General features: G+C 36.6%; 1 protein-coding gene and 1 long non-coding RNA gene across 3 annotated transcripts in view; one reads left to right on the top strand and one right to left on the bottom strand.

Annotated features, from left to right (window-relative positions):
• Window positions 1-1,550: 1,550 nt before the first annotated feature.
• Window positions 1,551-10,129, bottom strand: LOC141508153 (uncharacterized). The gene is made up of 3 exons (XR_012474353.1): window positions 9,449-10,129; window positions 5,928-6,066; window positions 1,551-2,243 (listed from the first exon to the last, which is right to left on the bottom strand). It is a non-coding gene; the product is annotated as an uncharacterized LOC141508153 (long non-coding RNA).
• Window positions 9,908-26,279, top strand: part of MTMR2 (myotubularin related protein 2) — a 98,048-nt gene continuing 81,676 nt past the window's right edge. Inside the window, exon 1 of one of the 2 annotated variants that reach the window (XM_074216502.1) lies at window positions 9,908-10,134. In XM_074216502.1, the coding sequence (XP_074072603.1) occupies window positions 10,055-10,134 (80 nt within the window). In that variant the 5' untranslated portion in view covers window positions 9,908-10,054. Of the gene's footprint in view, window positions 10,135-10,264; window positions 10,588-26,279 lie in introns of those variants that run through there. The other variant, XM_074216501.1, reaches the window with a different exon arrangement.

Genomic DNA, 26,279 nt, shown 5'->3' with positions numbered 1-26,279 from the left:
TCAATCTAGGAAGAATGGGAAACTCTTAAAAATAAAATTTTGAAGAAGTAAAAGGAAGCAAATGGAAAGATAGACACTGTTAAAAGTGAATCATCTAACCAATGTAGAATTTTTAAAAGATATATACATGTTACAGAATAGGCACATGCAAAGTGCCTTTGTTGGTATCTCCCTTTATGCAGAGGCTGAGAAACCTATTTATAGGAGTCATGATGATTTGAAATGAAAGGACCTTGGAGAGACTTGAGTATAATTGAAATTTTTTTGAACTTGAACTTGGAACATTTTGTAACTTGTTCTAGTCTGCTATGTTGTTTTGAGACATCTTTTTGATTGGCTGCATAATTAGAACTGAAAATATCTTCCAAAAGACTCCAGTGACCAGATCCTCAGACATCTTCTTTTCAGCTTCTTAGTTTGATTCTTTTGTTGAAGGTATCTGGTGAGAAACATCTATGACAAAAGAGACCTTGGACCCTCCAAACTGAGATTAAGATGTGACATAGTGAAATGGGCTCCTGTTCTTTTGCCCAAGTTTTTGTCATTTTTAAATGAATGAGAGACTGACTTTGTGAGTTTGAAAAATCAAGAAAGATTATGAGTATCCTGGCATCTGAAAGTCTAGGTATAGGCTGTGATCTTTGTGAGTGACCTTTTTCTTTAGTTTTTTTTTTTTTTGCAAGGCAATGGGGTTAAGTGGCTTGCCCAAGGCCACACACCTAGGTAATTATTAAGTGTCTGAGGCCAGATTTGAACTCAGGTACTCCTGACTCCAGGGCCAGTGCTCTATCCACTGTGCAACCTAGCCACCCCCATGAGTGACATTTAAGATTCATCCCAGCAGTAGTTGAAATGAATACTTATAACTATGCCACAATTGGACTTGAACTTGGTAGATCAAAATTATGTAGACAGAGAGTATAGAATTGAGCTTGAGTTAATATAGGGAAGATTGTGCTCCAGATGGTTATATTTCTGAAGCAAATATCCATTTGCAAAAGTTAATTGAAGTTAAATGGTTAACTGAAACTGAGTACTAGCCATTGGCAAGTAACAGTGAAAGAAACATAATCAACAGGGACTTGAACTGGTAGCATTAAAAAAGAGATACTCCCAAAATCTGAGGCCAGATCCTATTCCCTATATATATAAAAACAAACAAGGGAAAAAACTCCAGAATCAGTACAAGTAACAGAAGATAAATATAAGAGTTTTTGACAGAGGTTTGTAAAAATAATATCAGAAGTAGTAAAACCCACAATGAGCTAAAACTGTCAAGGGAAACTAAGAACAATAAAAATTGTTCTTTTCCACCCTACCCTGGGTATAATTGAGGCAAAGATGAGGATCGCAGAAAAGGGCAGGATCACTGCTTGGGAGTGGGAGTAGAGTGAAGGGAGAACAGTGTTAGTGACCACAGAGAGAAGAGAGAACTGTTTAATTATTTGTTTTTGTTTTCTCTGCCAAGGAGAAAACTCAGTGAAAGTGACAGAATAAAAATGAGTAACAGACAATAACAAAAATGAGTAAGGAGATAGCAAGAAATCACCTAGTTGTTCTTAATGAATTCAAGTCACCTTGTCTAGATGAACAGTTATCCCTTCCACATTGAAACTTTCCCCATTGCAGTTTCATTATATTGTGGATCAGCCTTTAGGGAATTTGGAGGGGGTGGGGTAGGAATGACACATGAAGACTAGCAGATGACACAGGAAAAATTTAGAAACTCAGAAATACATAAAATATTTGCTCAGTATTGTATACTATCAACATATTTTACCTTTTAATGCCATAATAATTCAGCCTTCTTCTCTAGTATGAAGGAAGGATCAAAAATTTTATGTGGATTTTCCAGATCATGAGGGTATCTCACCCCTAACCCCCCACCAAATTTGGAAAGGATAACTGTATATCCTCAGGACTGAAATGATGATGCATATGATGCTGAACTGTGGTGAGTGACACAGGAATGGGATTAGACTTGAGCTGTTTGACCCCAGAGGACAGAACTAGGAGTCATGGGGGAAAATTGCAAGGAAGCACCTTTAATCTTCATATGAGAAAACAATTCCTAATCATCAGAGCTATCTCAAAATGGAATAGTCTGCCTTAAGAGTAGTGGATTCCTTACCAAAGATAACTAAGCAGAAGCTGAATGAACACTTACCATGTTACAGTTGGGATTCCTTTTGGGGTATGGGTTGGACTAGGCAGCTTATATGGTCCCTTCCAATATGAAAATCCTGTGTCAAAAATTAACCCAGAGCAGTAGCATTTCAGCTTAATTAAGACATTTTTATTTCTTGAGAAAAGGAGAAGCCAAACTACTGACATGTTGACTGGGTACTATAACCACTCTTCTCATGAACTGAGTTTGGTGGGCAATATATAATCTTTTGAGAGCACTGAAAAGTCAAATGAGGATTGTGCAAAATGATCTGGGAGAGGAAGATACAAAGAAGGTGACTGAAGGAGGTATTAGTTTGTCTGTGTGTGTGTATGTGTGTGTGTGTATGTGTGTGTGTTTCTTTTGAACATAGGTTACATGTTAATAGATAATTGATTATAGCAATTTTTTTTTTAGTTTTTGCAAGGCAATGGGGTTAAGTGGCTTGCCCAAGGCCACACAGCTAGGTAATTATTAAGTGTCTGAGGCCGGATTTGAACTCAGGTACTCCTGACTCCAGGGCTGGTGCTCTATTCACTGCTCCACCTAGCTGCCCTTGATTATAGCAATTTGAGATGGTGTTTTGTATTGTTTTACTAAGAGGCAGCAAATTTTCCCCTTGAGAAAGAAAATACTTCATAATCCCTCAGAGTTGTAATATTCATTATACCTATAGTCCTTTGCAGTACTAAGTGCTTTAGAAGCATAACAAAATAATATAGACCTTGGATTCCAATTCCAAATGTAATTCTAAGATTAATTATTTGAGCAGACTTATAACTGTTACATACTGCTTTAAAGTTTGCAAAGAACTGAGTATCTATTATCTCATTCAAGCTTCACAACAACCAAATTAACAAAACAATATAATTATTTCTACTTAGGAAGATTAAGAAATTTGCCCAAGATCCCATGGCTAAATTTTGCAGGTGGGATTTGAGCCCAAACCTGACTAACAACAAATCCAACACATTATCAATAGTACTATGCTGAATATTAAGCAAATAAAGCAAAGTTAGTGCTATCTAGCTATGGTCTTGGAGAAGTCACTTAAACCTTTTGCCTTAATTTTTCCAACTGTAATATGGGAATAACAATAGCACCTTCTTCTTAGGATTGTTGTGAGGATCAAATAAAATAAAATTTGTAAAGCACTTGGTATAGTATCTGACACATCATGCTTTCTTCATAACCTATAAAATATTATATATATATATATATATATATATATATATATATATATATATATATAATTTTTAGGTTTTTTTCCAAGGCAAATGGGGTTAAGTGGCTTGCCCAAGGCCACACAGCTAGGTCAATATTAAGTGTCTGAGACCGGATTTGAACCCATGTACTCCTAACTCCAGGGCTAGTGCTTTATTCACTGCACCACCTAGCTGCCCCTAAAATATTCTTAATAAAGCATCACTTTCTATAATCTAATTGACTAGAAAGGAGTGTTCCTGTTGTTTCCTACAACTCCCTATCTACAATTTGTGTCTATTTTATTCTGACTTCTTATTTAAAGTTTTCCCATGATTAACCTCTTAAAAGCTATATAAATCATTCACAACTTGTGGATTATTCATGACAAAACTCATCTTCACTGGCATGGATAATCAAAAGTTTATAGTCTAAGGGTGGGGTTGAAATTATCCTACTCCATATAGCTTTTGTACATTTATCATGTGGAAAGATCTTAACCCTGATACATTTATCAGGTGAGAACACATCTGAATCAGTCAATTGAAGACCTTAAGTATGTAAAGTCTTTGAAGCCATTGAATGAACTGCCATGAATTTCATAGGAAGTCTATTCTGATTAAGTGGTGTGTGTGTGTGTGTGTGTGTGTGCGCGCGCGCGCAAGGCAAATGGTGTTAAGTGGCTTGCCCAAGACCACACATCTAGGTGATTATTAAGTGTCTGAGGCCGGACTTGAACTCAGATACTCCTGACTCCAGGGTTGGTGCTCTATCCACTGCGCCACCTAGCTGCCCCAATTAAATGTTATATTTAATAATACCCTGTCTGACCTGTATAAAATGAGGATTTACTTCAGAACCCAATATATTTGAGAAACTGGAGAGTGCACTCCAGTTAAATTCCTAAAAAGGAATGGAGGAGGAGTAGAACTCTGGACTTTGGTCTTTCCACCCCCATCTCCCAAGTCCTTGACTGGAGGAAGATGTTTTAAACTTTGAAAGTCCATCTTTCCCACTAGAATTCTGACAGGATCCCAGAAACAGGTAAGGGCAGTTTTCACATCAAGACATAGGGACAGATTGAATGGTAAATGCTATGAAAGAAAAACTCTTCACCTTACCTAAGGAGAATATTTGAGGATAATGATGAAGAAGATATTAAGGACTCCATGAGTTATCATTACCCCTTTTTCCACATGTGCTCTAAGTTTGTCCACTTAATTTTGAACTCTGAATTTACTTGTGGTAGAGGGTACCAGAGACCTTTGAGTGGATGTTTTGTATCAGTTGTTTTTAGTGCACCTTTTTAATGATTTTTCCTAAAAGCTAATAAAGTTTAGCTAACTGATTTTAACTTATAATCATAACAAGAAGGCTACCAGAGGGGACTTGTGAGCTGTAGCATTAGGACAAAACACTTCCCTCAGGACTAACCATATAGCTCTGAGAAAATACAGTAGCCATGTTCTGGGGACTTCTCAGTTTGAGTGTGAATTGGGATAGTTACCATAATGTATGTGCTACAGGGGCTGCTAGGTGGCGCAGTGGACAGAGCACCAGCCCTGGAGTCAAGAGTACCTGAGTTCAAATCTGGCCTCAGACACTTAATAATCACCTAGCTGTGTGACCTTGGGCAAGTCACTTAACCCTATTGCCTAGCAAAAAACCAAAAAAAAAGTATGTGCTACAACTGCAAACCATTTTGTTGCTCTTAGAGGTGTGTGGGATATTGGGATTGCTGCTAATCTGATAAAACTATACAAGTAGCATCAGGTTGGGTACACACAGTGCTTAGATCTGTTCTGAGCCTACATAGGATGGGTATGACAAGGGATTTTTAAGATAATGCATCTGTTTTGAAAAACCTAGCTCCATTGATTGTTTCTATAATGATTCCTCTAAGAAGCCTAGATTTGGACCAAACCAGGCCCTTTAGGAGAAAGTGCAAAGTTCTTCGAGGGTACCAGAACTAATTAATTCACCTGGAATCCCTGGACTATCCCTCAATTGGAAGTTCCCTTGGATCCATATTTGATGATGTATTTGTAGATATTCCTGAACTCATCACCAAAATATGTTTAAGTGCTAATTATAATATTGTGTGAGGTTCTATGTATGGAAAATTATGCTGTGATTCATTCTATCATGCTTCTGACCCAGGACACTGAGGTATACATCTATACAAAGGACTTTTAAAACAATCAAAATTAAACCATAAACTAAGAATAAGTAGATGCAAAATATTTATATAACATACAGATCAAGGGTAAATGTAATTTAGGATTAGAGAGTAAGGTTATGTGCCTATCAGATTTAGGAAACAGAACTTTGACATTCTTTATATAGATAGATTAGGGTTAAAAGTTGACTCCCCTTTGATTAAATCCAAGCTTCCTAGAGTAAAAACTCACTGAGACACAAGGTTGTAAGTTATAGATATGATACTCTGACTGAATGGTACAGTGTACAAAGGGAATATTTTACTGAAAGCTGGTATCTTAAGGTACAACAACAACAACAAAAAAATTTGATAATGATCCAGTAAAGTGTTACCTACTTGGCGTGGCTAGGTGGCGCAGTGGATAGAGCACAGGCCTTGGAGTCAGGAGTACCTGGGTTCAAATCCGACCTCAGACAATAATTACCTAGCCGTGTGGCCTTTGGGCAAGTCACTTAACCCCATTGCCTTGAAAAATCTAAAACAAAACAAAACAATAAAGTGTTACCTACTTAATAAATATTTGAATGAATAATGAATGATCTTTGGGGATTATTGCTGGTTACAAATTATCCTGTAGTAGCTCTGCTAGAGAATGAAGGGATATTGCTGGAAATAATTTAGTCTGGTGCCTTTCTTCCCATCTTGCATTCTTTCATGGACCTAAGATTGTTACCTCTTTGCTTTGCCTTTGCAGCCTAAATTTATTTTAATTATCATAGATTATAACTGGAAATAAATTTAGGAGTCATCTGAGTCAAACTTCTCATTTAATAGATGAGAAAACAGCTTCAGAAAAGTAACTTGCCTATGTTCATAGGTAATAAGTAGTAGAATCAGGTTCTGAATTCAGGTCTTTGGTTTCTAACTTTTTCACTCAGAGCTTTGAGTGATGAACTGCATTAGTGTTGTGGATCTAGATGACTTGTAAGAAAATCTTGTTTGCAGTAAGCTATTCAGTTGACTAGCTTAAGTGTGGGCAAGAGAAATCTAGATTGAAGTTCTATAGTCTGTTAATTAGATCATCTATTTTAAAATTGTCTGGTGTGTAATACCAAGAAATCATTGAGAAAGAATAATACTTTGTAGCTGTTGACAAAAAAGAAAGTTTAGGAGTTACTTAAAGAAAGTATGAGAAAAGTATTGTCAAGTGATTTTTTTTCCCAGGTAAACAATGTAGAAACCGCTAAACCAAAAATAAATTTAGTCTGAATCCAACTTTTAATCACAACCTATTGGCTTAGATGTGTTCTTAGAAGATGTTGAACTGCTTAACAATCTTGAGAGCAGAAGGTACAATATAAGATGATACCATTTGGAAAGCTTAATGGTTTATAAATTGTGTCAGTTTTGCCCTGAGAATAAACCATAGGATATAATCATTATCTAGATGTCCTTTCTAAAGCTCATGGGTCTTTATTCCATGTTACCTTGTCAAAGATAGGGTTTTTTTTTTTTAGGTTTTTTTGCAAGGCAAATGGGGTTAAGTGGCTTGCCCAAGGCCACACGGCTAGGTAATTATTAAGTGTCTGAGACCGGATTTGAACCCAGGTACTCCTGACTCCAAGGCCGGTGCTTTATCCACTATGCCACCTAGCTGCCCCACCTTGTCAAAGATAGGGAGAAAGGTCTGGACCTGAAATTTCACTGATATACAAAATGAGGAGACTCCCTCTACCTATGTGGGTTAGCAGTTTCCTTGTAATTAATGGTTTGAGTTTCTTAAGAGTATCTAGAAATATAGTTTGAGTTTCTTAGAGAACTTGAAATTAAGTGACTTGTTTATGGGTCTCATGACTCCAGAACCAGCATTCTCTTCATTCCTCAGTACTGGAAAGAGCCTTGTGGACTAGATTGAATTAAAGAACATGGTGGTAGTGAATCAACTGGAAAGAAAAAAATTCTGAAGATAAGGGAGATGGTGAGGAAGTGGGGGGGAAACAAATAGTAAGTTATATTCCCAAAGCTGTTATTGCAGATGTTTGTCAAACTGGGTTCTGACTAACCAGTTACTCCACCCATCATAGTACAGTAAAGCTTTCTTTGCCAACTGTGGAAATAAAATGATGTAACCATTATGTGGCTACTGAATGGCCACAGTTGGTCACCAGCAAACTGTGGGTGGAAGAGGCAAAATCCTTTGTGTTTAAACACAAACACATTCAGTAATAAGCTGTTAAGTGTCTAGTGAACAGAGCTATATTTGATCCGATGTATGTGTGTGTGTGTGTGTGTGTGTGTGTGTGTGTGTGTGTGTATGTGTGTGTGTGTGTAGTGGACAGCTCAATTCATTTCTTGTCTCTAGTTAATTTAATGTTAGTTATGGAAATCAAAAAATCCTGCAGCCCAATAGAATAAGTCTGGGTTCAAAAATCAAGATGAAAAAAAAAATTCCCTATCATGAAAGTACTTTTTAAAAAGTACATGAAAGTACTTAAAAAAAATAGGATCATTGTATTAATTGCTAATGGTTAATAACATCTTTGACTCACTCTCTATACTCCAAGAGATGAAATTTCAATTGTTCACTATCAATTTAAAAATGCCTCACTGGTGACCTTCCTCTGATCTTCCTGTATCCTCTGTTGGGAGATGATTACGGACAGCAGCATTTTCCCTTTGCCCATTTCTGTTCGCTTATCATCACAATCAATGTCTGGCTATCTCTTTAACCCGCCTTCCTGTTTTACATGGGAAATTGAAAGGAGTCCATAAGTTTAACCTAGGTCTCACCCCATGATATATTTAATTTTCCTCTTGAATTATTTATGTCCACTCTTTCCTATATTGTTTTGTGGGCAAGCAACTAAGAAGAGGGAAGAGTGCTGGTTCAACCCTGAAGTCTCTTTTCCATGTTTTTCCTTTTATTATTTCTTCCATATTTTACACATTACCAAGAATACCAAGCTCACACCAATCTTATGCTCCTATCCACTCATTCCAAGTTTTTTTTTTGTTTTTTTGCAAGACAATTTCCTTTTATTTCTTCCATATTTTACACATTATCAAGAATACTAAGCTCACATCAATCTTATGCTCCTAATCCTCTCATTCCAAGTTTTTTTTTTGTAAGACAATTTCCTTTTATTATTTCTTCCATATTTTACACATTACCAAGAATACCAAGCTCACACCAGTCTTATGCTCCTATCCATTCATTCCAAGTTTTTTTTAGTTGTTTTTTTTTTTTTTTTGCAAGACAATGGGGTTAAGTGGCTTGCCCAAGACCACACAGCTAGGTAATTATTAGGTCGGAGGTCGAGTTTGAACTCAGGTCCTCCTGACTCCAGGGCCAGTGCTCTTATCCACTTAGCAGCCCCACTCATTCCAAGTTATGCAGACTGCATACTTTATTATATTTTCTATTATTGTTGACTTTGTTTCCATCTTGTTCAACTCTCCAAGTCCCCGTTTGGGATTTTTCTGGCAAGAGACTGCATTGGTCTGCAGTTTTCTCCCTAGCTTATTTTATAGAGGAGGAACTAAAGAAAATAGAGTTAAATGGCTTTGCCTGGGATCATAGTTAGTGTTTGAGGTCACATTGGCACTCAGGTTCCTCCCTGACTCCAAGTATCCAGTGTCATCTTACTGATCATATTTTCTATTACTTTTGTGAGGAGTAGAAATGCTGACTTTTCAGGGGACATAGTACTAAATTAGTTCAAACCATATAGGCCTCGGTTCTTATTTCCCAGAAATCAGGTGATGGAAAGGAATGGGGATTTTGGAAATACTCCCTGTACTTTTTTTTCTCCAAATGACCTAGTCTGTGCCTCTCACCTCTACATCGGTATTAGCAGTTAAAAAAAATTCATTAATGATTCCTGAATCTAGGAGCTGGGAAGAGAGCCTCCACCTACCTGCCATCCTTCAGAGATACTAAACTTCAGCCTTGCTGTAGAGACCTCCAATCCCGAGCCCCCCCTTGCCTCAGCTGTTCCCTCATCATCGTCCCCCCTTATTTCCCAAGTCACTTGTCCCTTTTCACCCCAACTGTGTGCATGTGTGTCTGGCTCCCCGGCCTCCCTCGGGGCTTCTGGGCATTGGCCCGTTTGCCACTCCCTTCTCCGGCTCATTTTTACACTTGAGGCCATGGAGGCAGCCAAGTGCCTGGCCCAGAGCCACAGGGTCCGAGTCCGGCCGCCCCGCGCCTCTGGCCGAAGCCCACCCGCGCCCTCCTCCATCGCGCCTTGCCTCGACCCCCGCTTCCCGGCCCACTTCCCGCCCGGGTGCCGTCTCCCAGAATGCCCCCCGGCGCGGGATGCGCGGGGGGCGGGGGCGGCCCGGGGCGGGGCGGGGGCGGCCCGGGGGGGGAGGGCCCCCTCCCGCAGCCCCGACTCGCTCGCGGTGCAGTCTGGGCGAACATGGCCGCTTCCTGTCTGCGGCGGGGCCGGGAGGCTCGGGGCTGAGCGCGGCTCCTCCTGCCCGCCGCCGCCGCCCGGCCTTGCGCCCCGCCGGCCCCCGCCATGGAGAAGAGCTCCAGCTGCGAGAGCCTGGGCCCCCGGCCCGCGGCCGCGCGGCAGCCCAGCGTGGACTCGCTGTCCAGGTGAGCGGCGCCGCCGGGCGGGGGGAGGGAGGCGCCGCCGGGGGGGGGGGGGCTGCCCGGCCCCACCCCGGCCCCCCGCGCCCGCGCCCGCGCCAGGACCCTCCCGGGCACCTGACGCTTCACAGTCCGCCTTTTCCTCCTTCGTGTCTCCTTTCCAACTTCCCGGCTTCCTCTCCATCCCTTCCCTCCTCGCTTTCTTCTTCCTCTTCCCTTTCCTCCCCTTTTCCTCCCTTCTTTCCCATCGTTCTCCTCCTTCCCGTTTTCCCATCTTGCCCCTTCCTCCTCGTGCTCTCCCTGGAAACTCCTTCCCCTGAGTCTGTTAAGGGTTGCCATGGAAACGCCTCAACTCTTCTCCAACTCCCCCGACCAACACTTCAGTTTTGGGGATTCTTGGGTAGCCTTCGCCCCGAGGGAGTGGATGGAAAAAGAAAACCCTCTTATAGAATGGGTCAGGTAGGTAGGCCCCTTCCCCTCTGCCCCCATGCCTTCAGTTTTTTTTTTTATGTTTGTATTTTTGTACAAATTTTTTTTATACATTACTAAAATATTCTTGTTTCAGAGCAAACATAATACCCCCTCACCCCCAAAATATAGACCCTCATGAGCATTAAAGGAAAGGAGAGGAAAAAAAATCTTCAGTTTTTTATTATATTTATTTTTGTACAAATGATGTTTTTTAAACATTACTAAAATATTCTTGTTTAAGAGTAAACATAATACCCTCTCCCCCAAAATATAGACCCTCTTGAGCAATAAAGTAAAGAGAAAAAAATAAGTCTTCAGTTTTTTATTATATTTTTGTACAAATGGTGTTTTTTTATACATTACTAAAATATTCTTAAGAGTAAACATAATACCCTCCCCCAAAAAATATACACCCTCATGAGCAATAAAGGAAAGGAGAGGAAAAAAAACTTCAGTTTTTTTATTATATTTATTTTTGTACAATTTTTTTATACATTACTAAAATATTCTTGTTTCAGAGTAAACATAATACCCCCTCCCCCCCAAAATATAGACCCTCATGAGCATTAAAGGAAAGGAGAGGAAAAAAATCTTCAGTTTTTTATTATATTTATTTTTGTACAAATGATGTTTTTTAAACATTACTAAAATATTCTTGTTTAAGAGTAAACATAATACCCCCTCCCCCAAAATATAGACCCTCATGAGCAATAAAGTAAAGAGAAAAAATAAATCTTTAGTTTTTTTATTATATTTATTTTTGTACAAATGATGTTTTTTATACATTACTAAAAGATTCTTTTTTAAGAGTAAACATAATACCCCTCCCCCCTAAAATATAGACCCTCATAAACAGTAAAGTAAAGAGGAAAAAATAAAACTTCAGTTTATGGCCTGTGTGCTTATCAAGGATTGTTTTTCTGCTTTGTTTTTAAATTTTAGAAGTTCAAGAGAAAGCAATAGATTAGTAAATTGCCAGTTTCCATTAGAGTTCTCTGTGAATAATAACTGAAAACCTGCTAGTCTTTAAAATCTCTAGTGTCTTGGAATACTTGTGTTTGTGCCATTTCAGTTTTTTTCAGTGCCATTTCAGTTTTTTTTTAATGAAAAAAACTGAAATGGCACAGTTGTTATATCATCATAGAAAGACTTGGGAATATTGAATTTATAAGTGGATAATGGGCATCATAAATTAGCATCAGATTTTTAGAGCTTAAAGCTACTGTAGATGCATCTTTTATTTTACTAATGAGGAACTAAGACCTAGAGAGTTTGAATGACTTGCTAGTAAGTAGCTGAGGCAGGATTTGAGTTGCTGTCTTACTAATTCAAGGTCTAGTGCTCTATCATTCTGTTTGCCGGTGAAAAACGGTATAAATAATACAGAAGCGTCATACATTAATCTTTTCTTGCCTTTTGATACTTAATTCTGAAATTATGCCGGAAAGTTAGAACTTAACTCTGATTACTTTTTTAACATTAAATCACTAATGATTGCTAAAAAAAGTTGAAAATTATTTAGAAATACAACAGCAGATGTAAAAGTTACAACTATATAGGAAAAATACAGATTCCAATTATAGTTTAGAAGTACATGCAGATTATAGTTTACTTTATATAGTATTTTATAGCATACTATTTTATTAAATCCAGTAGACCTAACTATAGTTTAGAAGAAATACAGATTATAGTTTACTTTATATAGTACTTTTTTTTTAACATTTTATTAGATCCTCACAATTTAGTCTTTGGTGCTTATTATTTATTTGGTCTTGGGTACTTCATGAAGATTTCCTGTACCCTCAGTTTCTTCATCTGCCTCATCTCAGTTTTCTGACTATGAGTTGTCTTTTTTAAAAATTTTATTTATTTAAGACAATGGGATTAAGTGGCTTGCCCAAGGTCACAGCTAGGCAATTATTAAGTGTCTGAAGCCAACTTTTTAAAAAAAAAATTTTTTTTTTTAGATTTTGCAAGGCAATGGGGTTAAGTGGCTTGCCCAAGGCCACATGGCTAGGTAATTATTAAGTGTCTGAGGCCGAATTTGAACTCAGGTACTCCTGACTCCAAAGCCGGTGCTCTATCCACTGTGCCACCTAGCCACCCCCTGAACCCAACTTTAAACTCAGGCCCTCCTGACTCCAGGGCTAGTGCTCTATCCACTGCATCCCCTACTTGCCCATTGGGTTATCTTTTTATTCATACCAAACCCATCTTCAGAATGAAGGGATTGTAGTAATTGCTTTTTCAGTTCTATATCTTATCCTATTTCCATCTTGTAGATGTGAAAACTGATGTTCAGAGAATTTCTTTGATGGGCACTCAATCACACAGCTTGTAAGTGTTGGTGGCTAGATTTTTAACCCTGTCAGCTGAGCTATATTCATTTTTGAACAACTGTAAAAACAGTCTTTAGTTGAACCTCATGTATTGAGGTTCATGTATGCCTATATGTTTACTCTTTTAAAAAAAAGTTATGATGCTCACCTGCATGGTAGCTTGAGATGTAAAGCTTCCCCCCCCCCCCGAATAAAAAGGCTCTACCTCTAGATACCCTCTTCTCCTCACACCAAAACATTTGTGTGGCTAGAATCACATATAATCCTAAAACTTTCAGAATCGGAAGGGACTTCAGATACCATCAAGGTCAATCTGTGACTGAACAAGTCCTCCATACAGTATAGTCAACAAGAGATCATCCAGCCTTTGTCTGACAACCTCTGGTACAAGGGAACTCACTCCCTTCCAAGGCAGACCATTCTACCTTTGGACTGCTCTAGTTGTTCGGAAATTTTCCTTTCATGAAGCCCAAATTCCTTCATTGAAAATTTATTCCTTGTTCTTCCTTTGTGAGCCAAGCAGGACATGTTTAATTTCTTTTCCATATGAAAGCCCTTTATTTATATGTATATACATATATATGTACACACACACACACACACATATATCATGTCTCTCAAGTCTTTTTTTATCATGCTGAACATTCTTTGTTTCTTCAGCAGTGTTTATGTGACTTTATCTGAGGCCTCTTAATGTAGTTGCCATTCTCTGAACATTTTTCCAGTCCATCAGTATTATTCCTAAAATATGGTTCCTAGAAATGAAAACAACTCTGTAGACAAACTGATCAAGTCAGAGCACAGTGAAATTATTGCTTAAGTCCTGAGCACTTTATTCTGTTAATGTAGCTTTAGATCAGATATTTTTCTTTTTGAATGCTGAGTCATTCCATTAACATACTTTAAACTTTCAGTTCACAAAACTGCTATGATCTTTTTTTAAAAAGAACTACTATTTAGATATGTCTTCTCCATCCTCTACTTAAGGTTAACAACAAACTTCCTAAGAACAAAATTTAATTTCCACTTAATGCTATTATAGTTTATTTGATTTTCTTTGATTCTGTTTTTTGTTCTGTTGAGGGTTTTTTTGGAGCCTGATTCTGTTGTTAGTCTGAAAGTTTGATAATTTCAATTCAACAAGCATTTACTGAATACTTAGGTGTAAGATACTGGTTGAACTCATGTTAAGATATAAAGACAAAAGACAAGCAGCACTCTATAGAAAGTGGGGATGCAAGGGGCGGCTAGGTGGTGTAGTGGATAGAGCACCGGCCCTGGAGTCAGGAGTACCTGGGTTCAAATCCAGTCTCAGACACTTAATAATTACCTAACTGTGTGGCCTTAGGCAAGCCACTTAACCCCGTTTACCTTGCAAAAACCTTAAAAAAAAAAAGAAAATGGGGATGCATCATGGACAAAGAAAATAAGAGAAAGTACTGACAATTGAAGAAATCAGGGGAAGACTTCATGAAACTTTAAATGAAGATGAAGATTCTGAGAGAGAAAAATCAACAAGCATTTATTAAGTGCCTTTTTTGTGCCAGTCTTACCTTTAAGGAACTTATAGTTTACTGGGAAGGCCAACATATAAAATGTTTTACATAAGTATATACAAAATAAATACAAGGTAGTTTTTTGGGGAAAGCACTTACAGCTAGAGTGTTCAGGATAAAATCTTCATGTAGACTTGGGTGTTCCACTTTTTAGTTCTTCTGGGCTGCATTGCCCACAAAAACTTGTCAAGGACTGCTCACATAATTTAATATTTATTTATGAATGATGATGATGATGATGATGATGTTTGTTCTTCATTCTCAAAGAAGACCATGACATCAGGGAGATCATGCCATGTCAAACAAATGAATTGGATTTGAGTGGGGGAATGTTGTGCTTAGTTACCAGCCTCATTCTCTTCTCTGGAGTCATCTGGGTCCACTGGCCAGAAATGAATTGGGATGACTAGAGATGGCCCTGGTTGTGAGGCAATTAGCATTAAATGACTTGCCCAAGTTCACATGCTAGTGTCTAAGACAGGATTTGAACTCAAATCTTCCTGACTCCAGGGCTAATGCTCTATTCACTATGCATGTTTATGACTACAGTGTAACCCATATATCATTGAGTATAATAATAAATATAATAATGTTACAAAGTATAAAAATAATGAGTACAATAATAGAACATTTACTTTTTAAACAAAAAATAAGAACATGCCATTTTTAAATGTGAACACTGACTTGATTTTTTGATATCAGTGTATATCTATATCTGGTTTGATAGAGGTTGTAGCAAAGCAAAGAATATTTTCAAGGTGCTCATCTGATATATTTATTCTATTTTTACTTTTTATGTGCTTCCTATGGGGAAAAAAAGCTGCTTGCAAATGTACATATAAATGTGTTAATTTTTTTCAGTATATAAAAGAAAAAATAATTACAATAAAGTTATCTTTCGCAATTATGAGTCATAAAACATTTTAAAATAAAGATCCTGATTTCTATATGCATAGCTTTTATATAAAAACCAAAAATTCCAGCAGTCTGTAAAATTGCATGTTAGTTACATGAAAAAGTCAAGTCATGTTAATTATGGATTAGCAGTGTTGGTGTATGTGCTCACTTCTTCATTTTCTGGTTATATGACGGGGGGTCACTTGAATGGGCTTTTAGGACTGCATGTGGCTGGTGGCCTTTGGGTTGGAAAACACCTAGAAGGGAGAACTTGAGCTGAGTTTTGAAGAAAACAAGGGATTCTCAGAGTTGGGAATGAGGAGGGAAGTCATTCCAGGAATGAGTAATAGCCAATGCAAAGGCCAGAGGTGGGAGCTGAAATGTTTATGAGTTACCACAAGATACCTATTTGGCTGGAAGATAGGAAGGGAGCATATTTAATGAATTGGGAATAGTTTTTGTGAATGCCTGGAGGTAGGAGATATAATTTTGAGTTCAGGGCATATGTAGTAATCCAGTTTGACTGGAAGATAGAATTTTTGAAGGAGAGTAGTATGAAATGAAAGGAAAGGAAAATAAGACTGGAAAAGTAGATGGGAGCCAGACTAAGGGTCCAGCTCATAATCTTATGGAAAAATGTCAACTTTGCCCTTCTTATGTCTAGAATCTAAAGCTTTTGGTCCTCACTTCAATCCTAAAAATAATTATCAACAATTAAAGATATCTATAAGAGACTCTGATAATAAGATGGATGAAACCCAGCAGTTGCTGAATTTAATTTAAGATACCTGATATTTGAAGGAAGGTGAGAGAAAATTTCCTTAAACACCTTAACTATCCAATCATTAAGATTCTCCCAAGTTTTTTCGTTTTATTAAGTCAGAACATCTACGTTATTGCAATCACTTGTAGAAATGAATTGTTTGAATTACATTTTGCTATCATGTGTTCTACTTTTATAAAAAGTAAACATAAGAATTGTCTGTTTTGAAAGCCTTTATGTATTTTTTGTAAAGTAGCTAAAGAGACAATTTACTTTGTTACTTTGTGCCATTCATTTAAGAATCACTTGATAAATTTCTGTTTGAGTTTATTTTCAAGGAAAAAATATCATTGATAAATATGGATTTCTATCAGAAAATGAAAACTTTCAAACTGTGTTTTTATTTTCTTTCCAGTGATTAGGAAATGTAGTCAGATTTATTTGCCCACGTATTCAACTTCATTGTCTGAAAGTACTTCTGCTGTCCCTTAAATACCCTGTGTTTCACTAGCTAAAATCACTTATCATACTTTAAACTATGTGTTTATCTATAGGTTGGAAGTTATTTTTGTTTAAATCATAACAGTACTCACTTGTACTACTACCTGTTTTTTAAAATCACACCATTGTGTATACAGATCATGATCACACTGAACCATTTGTAAAGTATTTCCTTTGTTAAAATGATTACTATCCAAATGTCCCTCATTTCTTTGTATACTGCCTCCTAGATTCCTGTTAGGCTTAAAGCTCATATTTAGAAAATAACTTTATTTTTGTGTACTATAGCCATATTATACTAGTTAGTCGTAATTGTTTTGTGACTATCCATGGTTGCCATACTGCTTCTGTGAGCCCCTAAATAAAGTTTCTTTTTCATTCTCTGTGATTTTTCCTGCTACAGCTCACTATTTACTACCTGCTTAGACTTATTGTTATTATTTATCTTTTTATATACCAGTCCAACAGGTATATGGTATAAAAAGTTGTCACTTAAATGTCAAGAAACTGATTAGTTTAGAAGTCTTAATGTTCTTTCATTTGACATCAATATAATCAATATATAACATTGCTAGGAGATTGTTCAAAATATTGGATTTAAGAGACATCGACACATGTATCATAAAAACTGTTAAAAATAGTTTCAGGAAACTATTTACTTTTAGTGGTTTGGAGCTTGAAGACACATTATCACCATACTTAGCAGTTAGGCGGTAAAATGGATAGAGTACCAGACCTAGAGTCAGGTCTCGGACACTAGCTGTGTGACCCTGAGCAAGTCACTTAGCCCTTTTTTCCTCAGTTTCCTCATCTGTAAAATGAATTGGAGAAGGAAATGGCAAAGCACTCCAGTTTCTTTGTCATTAGTATTCCAAATATGATCAGGAAGAGTTGGACGTGACTGAAAACTGCTGAAGAATAAAACTTCTCCCACCTATCAGTTTAAGGTATAATAGTTATGATTTTTTTTATTTCTTATTCAGTTCATCATTGTAGAATATACTGCTTAAATGACAGAATTCAGTGATAACTTTTATCTCTCTTTATAACAAAATATTGGTATCATCCCAACAACTGGTTTTATCTCCTGTCCGCTCAAATGGCTACAGAGACTTGACAAGATCTTGAGAAGACAGCTCTTCTCCTCAGTTTTTCTTAATATTCTCCCTTCTGCTTCCTCTCTTCTCTTCCCTCTCCTTCAGCAAAACCCATTTGTAATGAATCTTGTGAAATGTCACACACATAATCAGCTATTTAGTATTTGACAACAACTTGACTACTCTCTGAATAATTTCTGAGTAAAGAATACAGGGCCATAGGCAGCTTAAATGTATGCAGCGTAATTACTTGACCCCTCTACTGCTGCCTCTTCTATCTTTCAGTCTCCCATGTTCTAGTTATTCTGGGTTCAGTCTATATTTCTATATCTATTTCATTTCAATTAGTTTTGTAGTTTAGACTTTATCTTTGTAGTTCTGGAGGGAAGAAACAGGACAGGTGAAAGTTATAGAGAAGCAGATCTTAGCTCAATATTAAGAACTTCCTAATGATCAGCACTGCCTCAAGGTGATGTAGAAGGAGCACTGAATTTGGAGTCATTTTACTCATCTATTAAAATAGGCATAACAACACCGACATTAGCTTTGTCATAGGGTTGTTGTTGAGAAAGTGTTTTATAAATTTTGAAGAGCTTAATATGAATTGAATTGAGCTTTTATGAGATGGATGCTGTATTTTTGTCACTGGAAACAATTGAAGGTGGATCACTAACCATCAAGTATGTTGTAAGAGGGGATTCCCACATGGAAACGGAAAAGTAGAACTTCTATGATTTACAAGTGGACTTAAGTGTTTGCTGAAAAAGTGAGTGTGTATGTATGGGTTGCACACCTATAATAAACAGCTGAAGGAAGTGGCTAATAACATTTTCTTTTCTAATAGTTGCTTGAAATGTTTTTTGTCATTAACAAATGTACTTATTTTTCTTCGAACTTACTGTTAATACATGCACATTTAAGTGTTCTTCAGTCGATTATAATTTTCCTTGCAGATGTGCTTGGAGGGTTCTGTCTGAATAAAACAAATATTAGTTGATCATTTCTGACTTCTAATAGTCTGTTGTGCCCGAGGTTACTAAACCATCTTTTTATCACCTTTTCCCTAGTTGCATCTTTAAGATGACCTCTTACCAAAGGATCTGTGTTTTGAGTTGTTTTTTCCTAGTAATAATAGTAATGCATTTGTGGTGTTCCATGTTCATATTTTGTTTACTTCCCTTGTGCTTTTGGCAACTAGTCAGCATTAGTGGTAGAATCATTGGTGACTGGGGGAAAAAAAGTGAAGCTGACTGTCTTAAATGGGAATTCAGCTAGTGACCTTGGCATTATTAATACCAATGTTCTGCTATTAAAATTATTTATGGACTGATGATTAATTTAAATTAATCCAGCACTGTTAAGATTTTTAAATCTACTGAGAAAATCTTTAACAGTATCTAATATTGTGAATTAGTCAGAAATTAACTATTGAAAGAGGAGCAAAGTTATATTGGTGAAATAGATAACCAAAGTAGATAAGTCAGTATGAAGCTGAGATTGTTTCTTAGTCTTTTTAAATAAACATTTATTGTATGTATATTATTATGTATTGTATCTGTTATTAATTTACTGTATTATGTTTTACAAAGACAGAATATTAGAACCGAAAGATATTTTAGAGATCTTTTTGTTTAACTCCCTCATTTTATAGAACAGAAAACTGAGGTTTAGAGAGGGGAAGTTATTTACCCAAGGTCACACATCTTGACAAAGCCATTACTTTACCTCAGTACTTTTGACTCTGAAGTCTTTTGCTTACAATGCCTGTTATTATGTTATTACATATTTGTATTTATTATTTTGTTTTTGTTATTATGTAATTGTGTTTTTTGCTAATTGGTATATAGTATTTCCAAAAAAAGTAATTGAAGTTTGATAAATGAACTTATGGTATTTATGGTAAATAGTTATCATATATAGTTCTTTAAGGTTAGTGTTTTTCATATATTATCTCATCTGAGATGAAATAGATGCCATTTTATGATGAGGAGACAGACTGGGAGAGGTTAAGTGATTTGAGCAGTCATACCACTAATCAGAATTTGAATTCAAGTCTTTTTGACTCCAACTCTAGTACTCTGTCCACTAAACTTATTGCTTGGCTGCTGTAGTAGTGGTAGTAATAGTGACAGTAGTGGTAGTGGTGGCGGTAATGGAGCTGCTTCTGCTCCTTATTGCAGGTGAGGGTACAGAGTAAATACTTAATTTATGCTTGTTGATTGTCAACATCATCATCATCGTTGGCATTTTGAAATACCTGTTAAGAAAAGAAAATTTTCTCAGATTTGGGTAATACAAGCCAAGAGCTCATGGTTTGCCTCAATTTTTTCAACAGTATGATGGAGATACTAATACCTGTCTTGCAACCTTGTTGTCAGTGATGTGGTACATAGTGGGTGTTACGTAAATGTTTATTCTTTCCTCTTCCTTTCATTTCCTTAATCATGATGGATTATGTTAAAGTTTTTTTTAAGTATGATAAGGAAATTGTTTTATGAGACCAACACCTGATCCAATATAATTTGAATTACAACCAGGGGAAGGAAATAACCTGGATACAGATGTCCAGAAAGCATTGAATTTATCTTGAAAAACTGCCAAAGCAGTGCAGTTGCTTTTGAAATCCTATGGACCAAAGGTTACATGTAACTCAGAGTTTGTCTAATGGAAACTTCTAGTTCTTAGTGGGCACTAATTTCCATTTTTAAGAAAAATAGATTTAAAATGTATAAGGGACTTCATGATTAAAAAATGTTAAATTTCGTTTAAGTCACTTGTAGAGAACAAAAACTATTAAAAAGGAAATGGTTAGAGACATTGAGTAATTTTTATTTTAAAATAATATTCCTCATTTCCATAGGGAGTCAGATTAAAAATAAATCTATGAAAGATGCCCTTTTAATGAGAATAACCTCATTCAGATCTTCTGCCTTTATTATACAGAACTAATTTATTCTTCTCCATCTTAAGGTATGAGTACCAATTTTTTCAACACCAGAGATTACTAATGAGTAAGTGCAATAATTTTTCCACAGCTGAAGCACATGAAAGACATGCTGTCAGTAGTTTAGTTTGTAGTTAACCTTTCAAAGTATCTTAGAGTATTTGGCGTGATATTTTTTGGATAATTTTAAGACATTATTATTATTATTTTTTAGGTTTTTGCAAGGCAAATGGGGTTAAGTGGCTTGCCCAAGGCCACACAGCTAGGTAATTATTAAGTGTCTGAGACCGTATTTGAACCCAGGTACTCCTGACTCTAGGGGTATTGCTTTATCCACTGCGCCACCTAGCCGCCCTTAAGACATTATGTTAACTAAAGATCACTATATCTAAAATATATAAGAATTACATTTTTAAAAGATTGATTTAACTATTTTCATTTAAAAAATCAATTTACTCTATTTACTGTACCTTTTATTTGGAGAACTACTTATATGGGCAGCTGACATTTATATAGTGCCTACTATATTCCTGGCACCCTGTTAAAGTGCTGTACAAACATCTCATTTTATCTTCACAGCAAATATAGTGCCTAGTATAGTACTTAGTATTTAGGAAGTGATCAATTAGTTTTTTTTTTGTGCAAAAACTTTTTCTTTCCCTTCATCCTATCTTCTCAAAGGGGAAAAATCTTAACAGAGAGTAAAATGAAACTGACTACTTTGTCTGCAGTAGCCCATTTTTGTGAAGGATTATGGAATTTGAACATTTGTGAAAATAGAGAGGTAATAATAATGTAAATTAAGTACAGAAAGAGGCAACATGATATTGTGGTAGTGTCTTGGGTTTACAATCAGGAAAACTTGGATTCATATTTTGCCTTTTGAAAACTCTTATGCACCTAGACTTAATAAAGTTGTGATTTATAATTTCTTATGTTAAGGAAGTGTAATAGTTTCTCCTAAGCAGAAGATTTAGCCTTTATATGGCATTTGAAGATTTATAAAGTGCTTTCTTTCTGTTCTCATTTGATCCTTATTGCTGTAAAGTTGGTATCCCTATTTTACCTGAGGAAACTGATGCTGAGAAGTTGTGTAGAGTCCAAATTGGTATAGGATTTGCACTGGGCAGAGTAGCTGCTTACTTATTTGAGGTGCTTTAATCTCAAATGCCTAAGTGCAGCCTCTTTGTAGGATACTTTAGGCCAAATCATTGTAACTAAGTATCCTATATTCTTGTAAGGATATGAAGCTACAGTCTTTTTCTTGTCAGAAAAGCAAGGGCTTTCCTAGTAAATAATGGCAATAATAATGATGATGAAATCTGCCCTACTCATTTCTCAACGTAATATCCTTTTCCCAACCAATTCTCTCTCTATATATCTTTCCCCTCAAAAGTTACTAGTTCAGAAGTTTAAATTATGTCTCATTTGAGCTCTGAGAATTTGGTCTTTGGCAAGAGAGTAATGACTGAGTGATGTGGAAAAGTTGGGACACCAGAACTCTCTTGGTGTAACTTAATTGATCTAACATTTTTGGAAAGCAGTTTGGAATTATACCCAAAGAGTTATAAAACTTGTATACCCCTTGAACATGCAGTAACACTAACAGATCTTTATAATAAGGTGATAAAAGGGGAAAAAAGCCCTGTATGTTCTAAAATATTTATAGCAACTCTCTTTGTAGTGCCAAAGGAATTGAAATTGAGGGATGGCTGAACATGAGATTTATGATTGTATTGAATATCACTATACTGTAATGAGTTGGTTGATTTTAGAAAAGTATGAAAAGATATAATATATATAAAGGAAAGGTTAGAATTCAAAGTCTCAAGCCAATGACAAGAGTAAAAGTGAGATGAGGATGACCTGCACCACCATGACAAAATTAGAAGGAAGACAAAAAGCTGGGAAACAATTTTCTCAGCCAGTTTTTCTGTAAGAAATAATGAATGGACCGACTTTGGAAATGCCTGGAAAGACTTGTATGAACTGATACTGAGTAAAATGAGCAGAATGAAACACAGTACACAATAACAACAATATTGTAAGATGATCAAATATGATGAATTCAACTTCTCTCAACAGTTCTATGATCAAGGACAATCCTTAGAGACTTGTGATGGAAAATGCCATCCACATCTATATAATAATAGAGAATGAAATGGGTGGAACCAAGTGAATGTTGCATATAGTAACTAACAACAGTATTATTAGAATAACTGTGAATGATTAAACTGTTCTGAATATTCCAAATACTCAAAATAATTACAAAGACCCTTTGAAGGATGATATTATCTGTCTTTAGAGAAAGAAATGATAAATAGAAGTATGGTTTTTACATGTATTTATACAACTGTGTCAAATGACCTTCTCTAATATGGGGGGGAGGAGGAAGAGAGATAGTTCAGAACATAAAATGTAACAAAATAAAATTTAATTTAAAAAAAAGTCCCTACTATCTTTGCTGAGTATTGTATAGATTGTGGTGTTAGTCACTGTATTTTTGATCTAAACTTTTTCATTATACTTACTGAGAAGCCAAAAGTCTGTTTTGCTTGTTAGCTGGCATATTTTTGATATTTTTATGCTGAACTGAATACCTTCCATTTCCTGGTGGAAATGCCTGTTAAGGGAAAGTAAGCAATCTGGCTGATTTCCATTACTGTCAGATTTCCCCTGCATAAAGACTTCCACTTCTTGATAACCTGAGCTTAGAAGAGGAGCAAGACCTTCTTTGGAGCACACTCTTAGTCTCCTGATGGGCGTATTCTCAAAGAGAAGCTTTTTGGGGCAGGCAGTTGGATTTCCACCCAAGGCAGCTTTCACTTCCTATTGCTAGTCAGATTTCATCTGTCTGTAATGTTGAAAGCATCTGGTAAGAGGAGCAATCAGTTCTCCAGCTTCTTGAGAAGAGGAGAGCCCCTTCTCAGTGATGAACATTCTCACACTTGAGCATATGCTGTAATAACTCTGATTCCAAATCCTCCATCCCCCACCTGGAATTCCTTATTTCCTTTCAAAAGCTATCACCACCTCATTTCCTCATCCTTCTCATTTCCCGTGACCTATTCCTCCATCTCACCTCAGTCACATACAAAGATGGTCATATCTTTGATCTCTTCATCACCCACAAATGCACCACCTTCATGTTCACAACTGCTGAAATCTCAATATTTGACTACAATCTATTGCTTTTCTACTTCTCCCTTTGTTTACCCCTCACCATTTTCTATTCTTTATTCATACTGTGGACATACTAATCCCTTGAGCCTTCAACTCTTTCCCAGGCTATCTCCACTGTAGGTCACAATTCTCCTTTTTTTTCCCCCATATTGAACTGATTGTGATGCATTTTAACTCTGCATTATCCTATTCAGTTCCTGACCCTTACCATATCCAACTCCATCAAACCTTCACCTGGTGCTAACAATGTGCTGTTAAGTTACAAACGTACTGTTAAGTATAGGTGAAGAAAAATCACACAACATTTTGATTTGGTTCATTGCAAATTTGTTATACAACTTCAATGCCCTACACGGTTCTATCCTGTGTTCCTTTTTCTTTTCCTCTGTACTACTTCACTTTGGTGATCTCATCAATTCCAGTGGTTATCATAAACTCAACACGTTCAAAACTGAATTTATTACCTTTCTTTGTAAGCCTTCTGCCACCCCCAATTTCTCTATTACTCTTGAGAGCACCCCCATTCTTCTAACCCTTCACCCTTTCAACATAACTGTCAGCCCTGACTCCTCACACCTTCTCCTCCATTCAATCTTTGTCAGTATCTGTTGGGTTTACATTTCTAACATCTCTTGAATACTCCCCTTTCTCTCCTCTGACTCTGCTGCCACAGTGGTGCAGGTCCTCCTCATCTCACTTTTACTTTTCTTGTTGCCTTGAATCTTTGAATTATAACCTTTCCTTATTTAGCTGTCAAAGGGATTTTCCTACATAAGTATGACTGTGTGACTGCTCTACTCAGTCACTCCCTATGGCCAAAGTCCTTTATAGCCTAACCTTCCTCTCACCATTCCAGTCTTCCTATACTGTACTCTTTGATTCAATAACATTGGCCTCCCTATTGTTCCCTTAACAAGACACTCACCTTGAGGCTCTAGGTTTCTCTGCCCATCTGCCATGCTTGGAACACTACCTCTTCTTCTATGTCTATTGGCTTCCCTAATCTCTTTCAAGTTCCATCTTTTATTCTTTCTTCATTCCCCTTCCTTCTAGTGTCTTCCCTTTGTTGATTATTTCCTCCATATCATTTGTATATAGTTCATATGTTTGTGTTAATTGCCAGTTATTTTCCCCCATTAGATTTTGAGCTCCTTGAGGACGGGGATTGCCATTTACCATTCTTTTTACACCCCCCAGCTTAGCACAGGGCCTGGATCAGAGTAGACACTGAATGTTTTTTGACTGAATTGTCCATTGTTGCAGGCAAAGTATTCGTTATCTAGTGGCCAAGCTTTTGGTGATGAAATTGAACTTGGAGGTATACTGGTCCTTGGAGTGTGGCTACCATCTTGCTTGTAAAGGCTAAACACAAGAATTGGGAGTTATGAAGTAGGCTTTTGCTTTTCTTTTAGCAGATAAGTTTTAAAAAGGCATTACTGCCTAAGTTCACACATAATTTCCCCTTGCCACTTGAAACACCTTTGACACTAATGAAAAGGGAGTCATTTAGGAAGGGATTTGTCAGTAGTTAACTATTATCAGAAGTGCTAGTGAAAATAAACCTTAATTTTACTTTCTTTTACTCTGAACAATAGTGTTCAATACATATGCCCCACTATTGATATATCATTCTTCAACAATAAGTCTAGACAATCCCTCAAATGCAAAAATTCAACTTAAAATCATAGAAATAAGGACCTCAAATTAAAAATTATCAGGATTTAATCCAAAGCATAAATTCACTTTACATCTCCAACATGTTAGTGTTCAGCATTAGCTTGAACAAATTTGTGAATTAATAGGAAATTTATTGCCTTTTGAGGTAGCCCATTAATATTTAGTAAGGTTTAAATATTAACAAGGTTTTTTCCTTTCTATATTGAATGGAAATTTACCTCCTTACAACTTACACTCATTGTTCCTAGTTTTTCCCTGTTGAACCAAATCTAATCGGACTTCAGGATGATACTTTGTTAGGCATTTGTGATAGTTTTCATATTCCCATAAGTCTTTGCTTCACAGATTAAACTTTCCCAGCTTCCATGATGATGCTGATAAAACAGGATTTTGAACCTCTTTCTTTATTGGTTGACCTCTCACTTTGTTAATATCCATTCACAAGTGTAGCTTCTAGAATTGAACACAATAATCCAGATATGCATGGATTCTACAGTGTTGTGATGACCTACCTTTTTTTCTGGACCATCTACTTTTATACTTCAAAGCTCTTTGATTCATCAATTTAGGTTCTCTTTTCACTGGTGCAGATCTCATCGTGTTCTGTGACTTGGTACAAAATCTTCTAGAGTGGCTTGATCAAAAACTTTGCCACCCTGAAGACAATTTGTTGATGACCCTCTCCAAATATACGTAGACTGGTCATGTAAACAAACAGGTCTT

The sequence above is a fragment of the Macrotis lagotis genome, chromosome 1 (assembly GCF_037893015.1).
Source record: "Macrotis lagotis isolate mMagLag1 chromosome 1, bilby.v1.9.chrom.fasta, whole genome shotgun sequence".
Lineage (NCBI taxonomy): Eukaryota > Metazoa > Chordata > Mammalia > Peramelemorphia > Peramelidae > Macrotis > Macrotis lagotis.
Note: the sequence above shows the minus strand (reverse complement) of the source record. Positions and strands in the feature narration are given on the sequence as shown.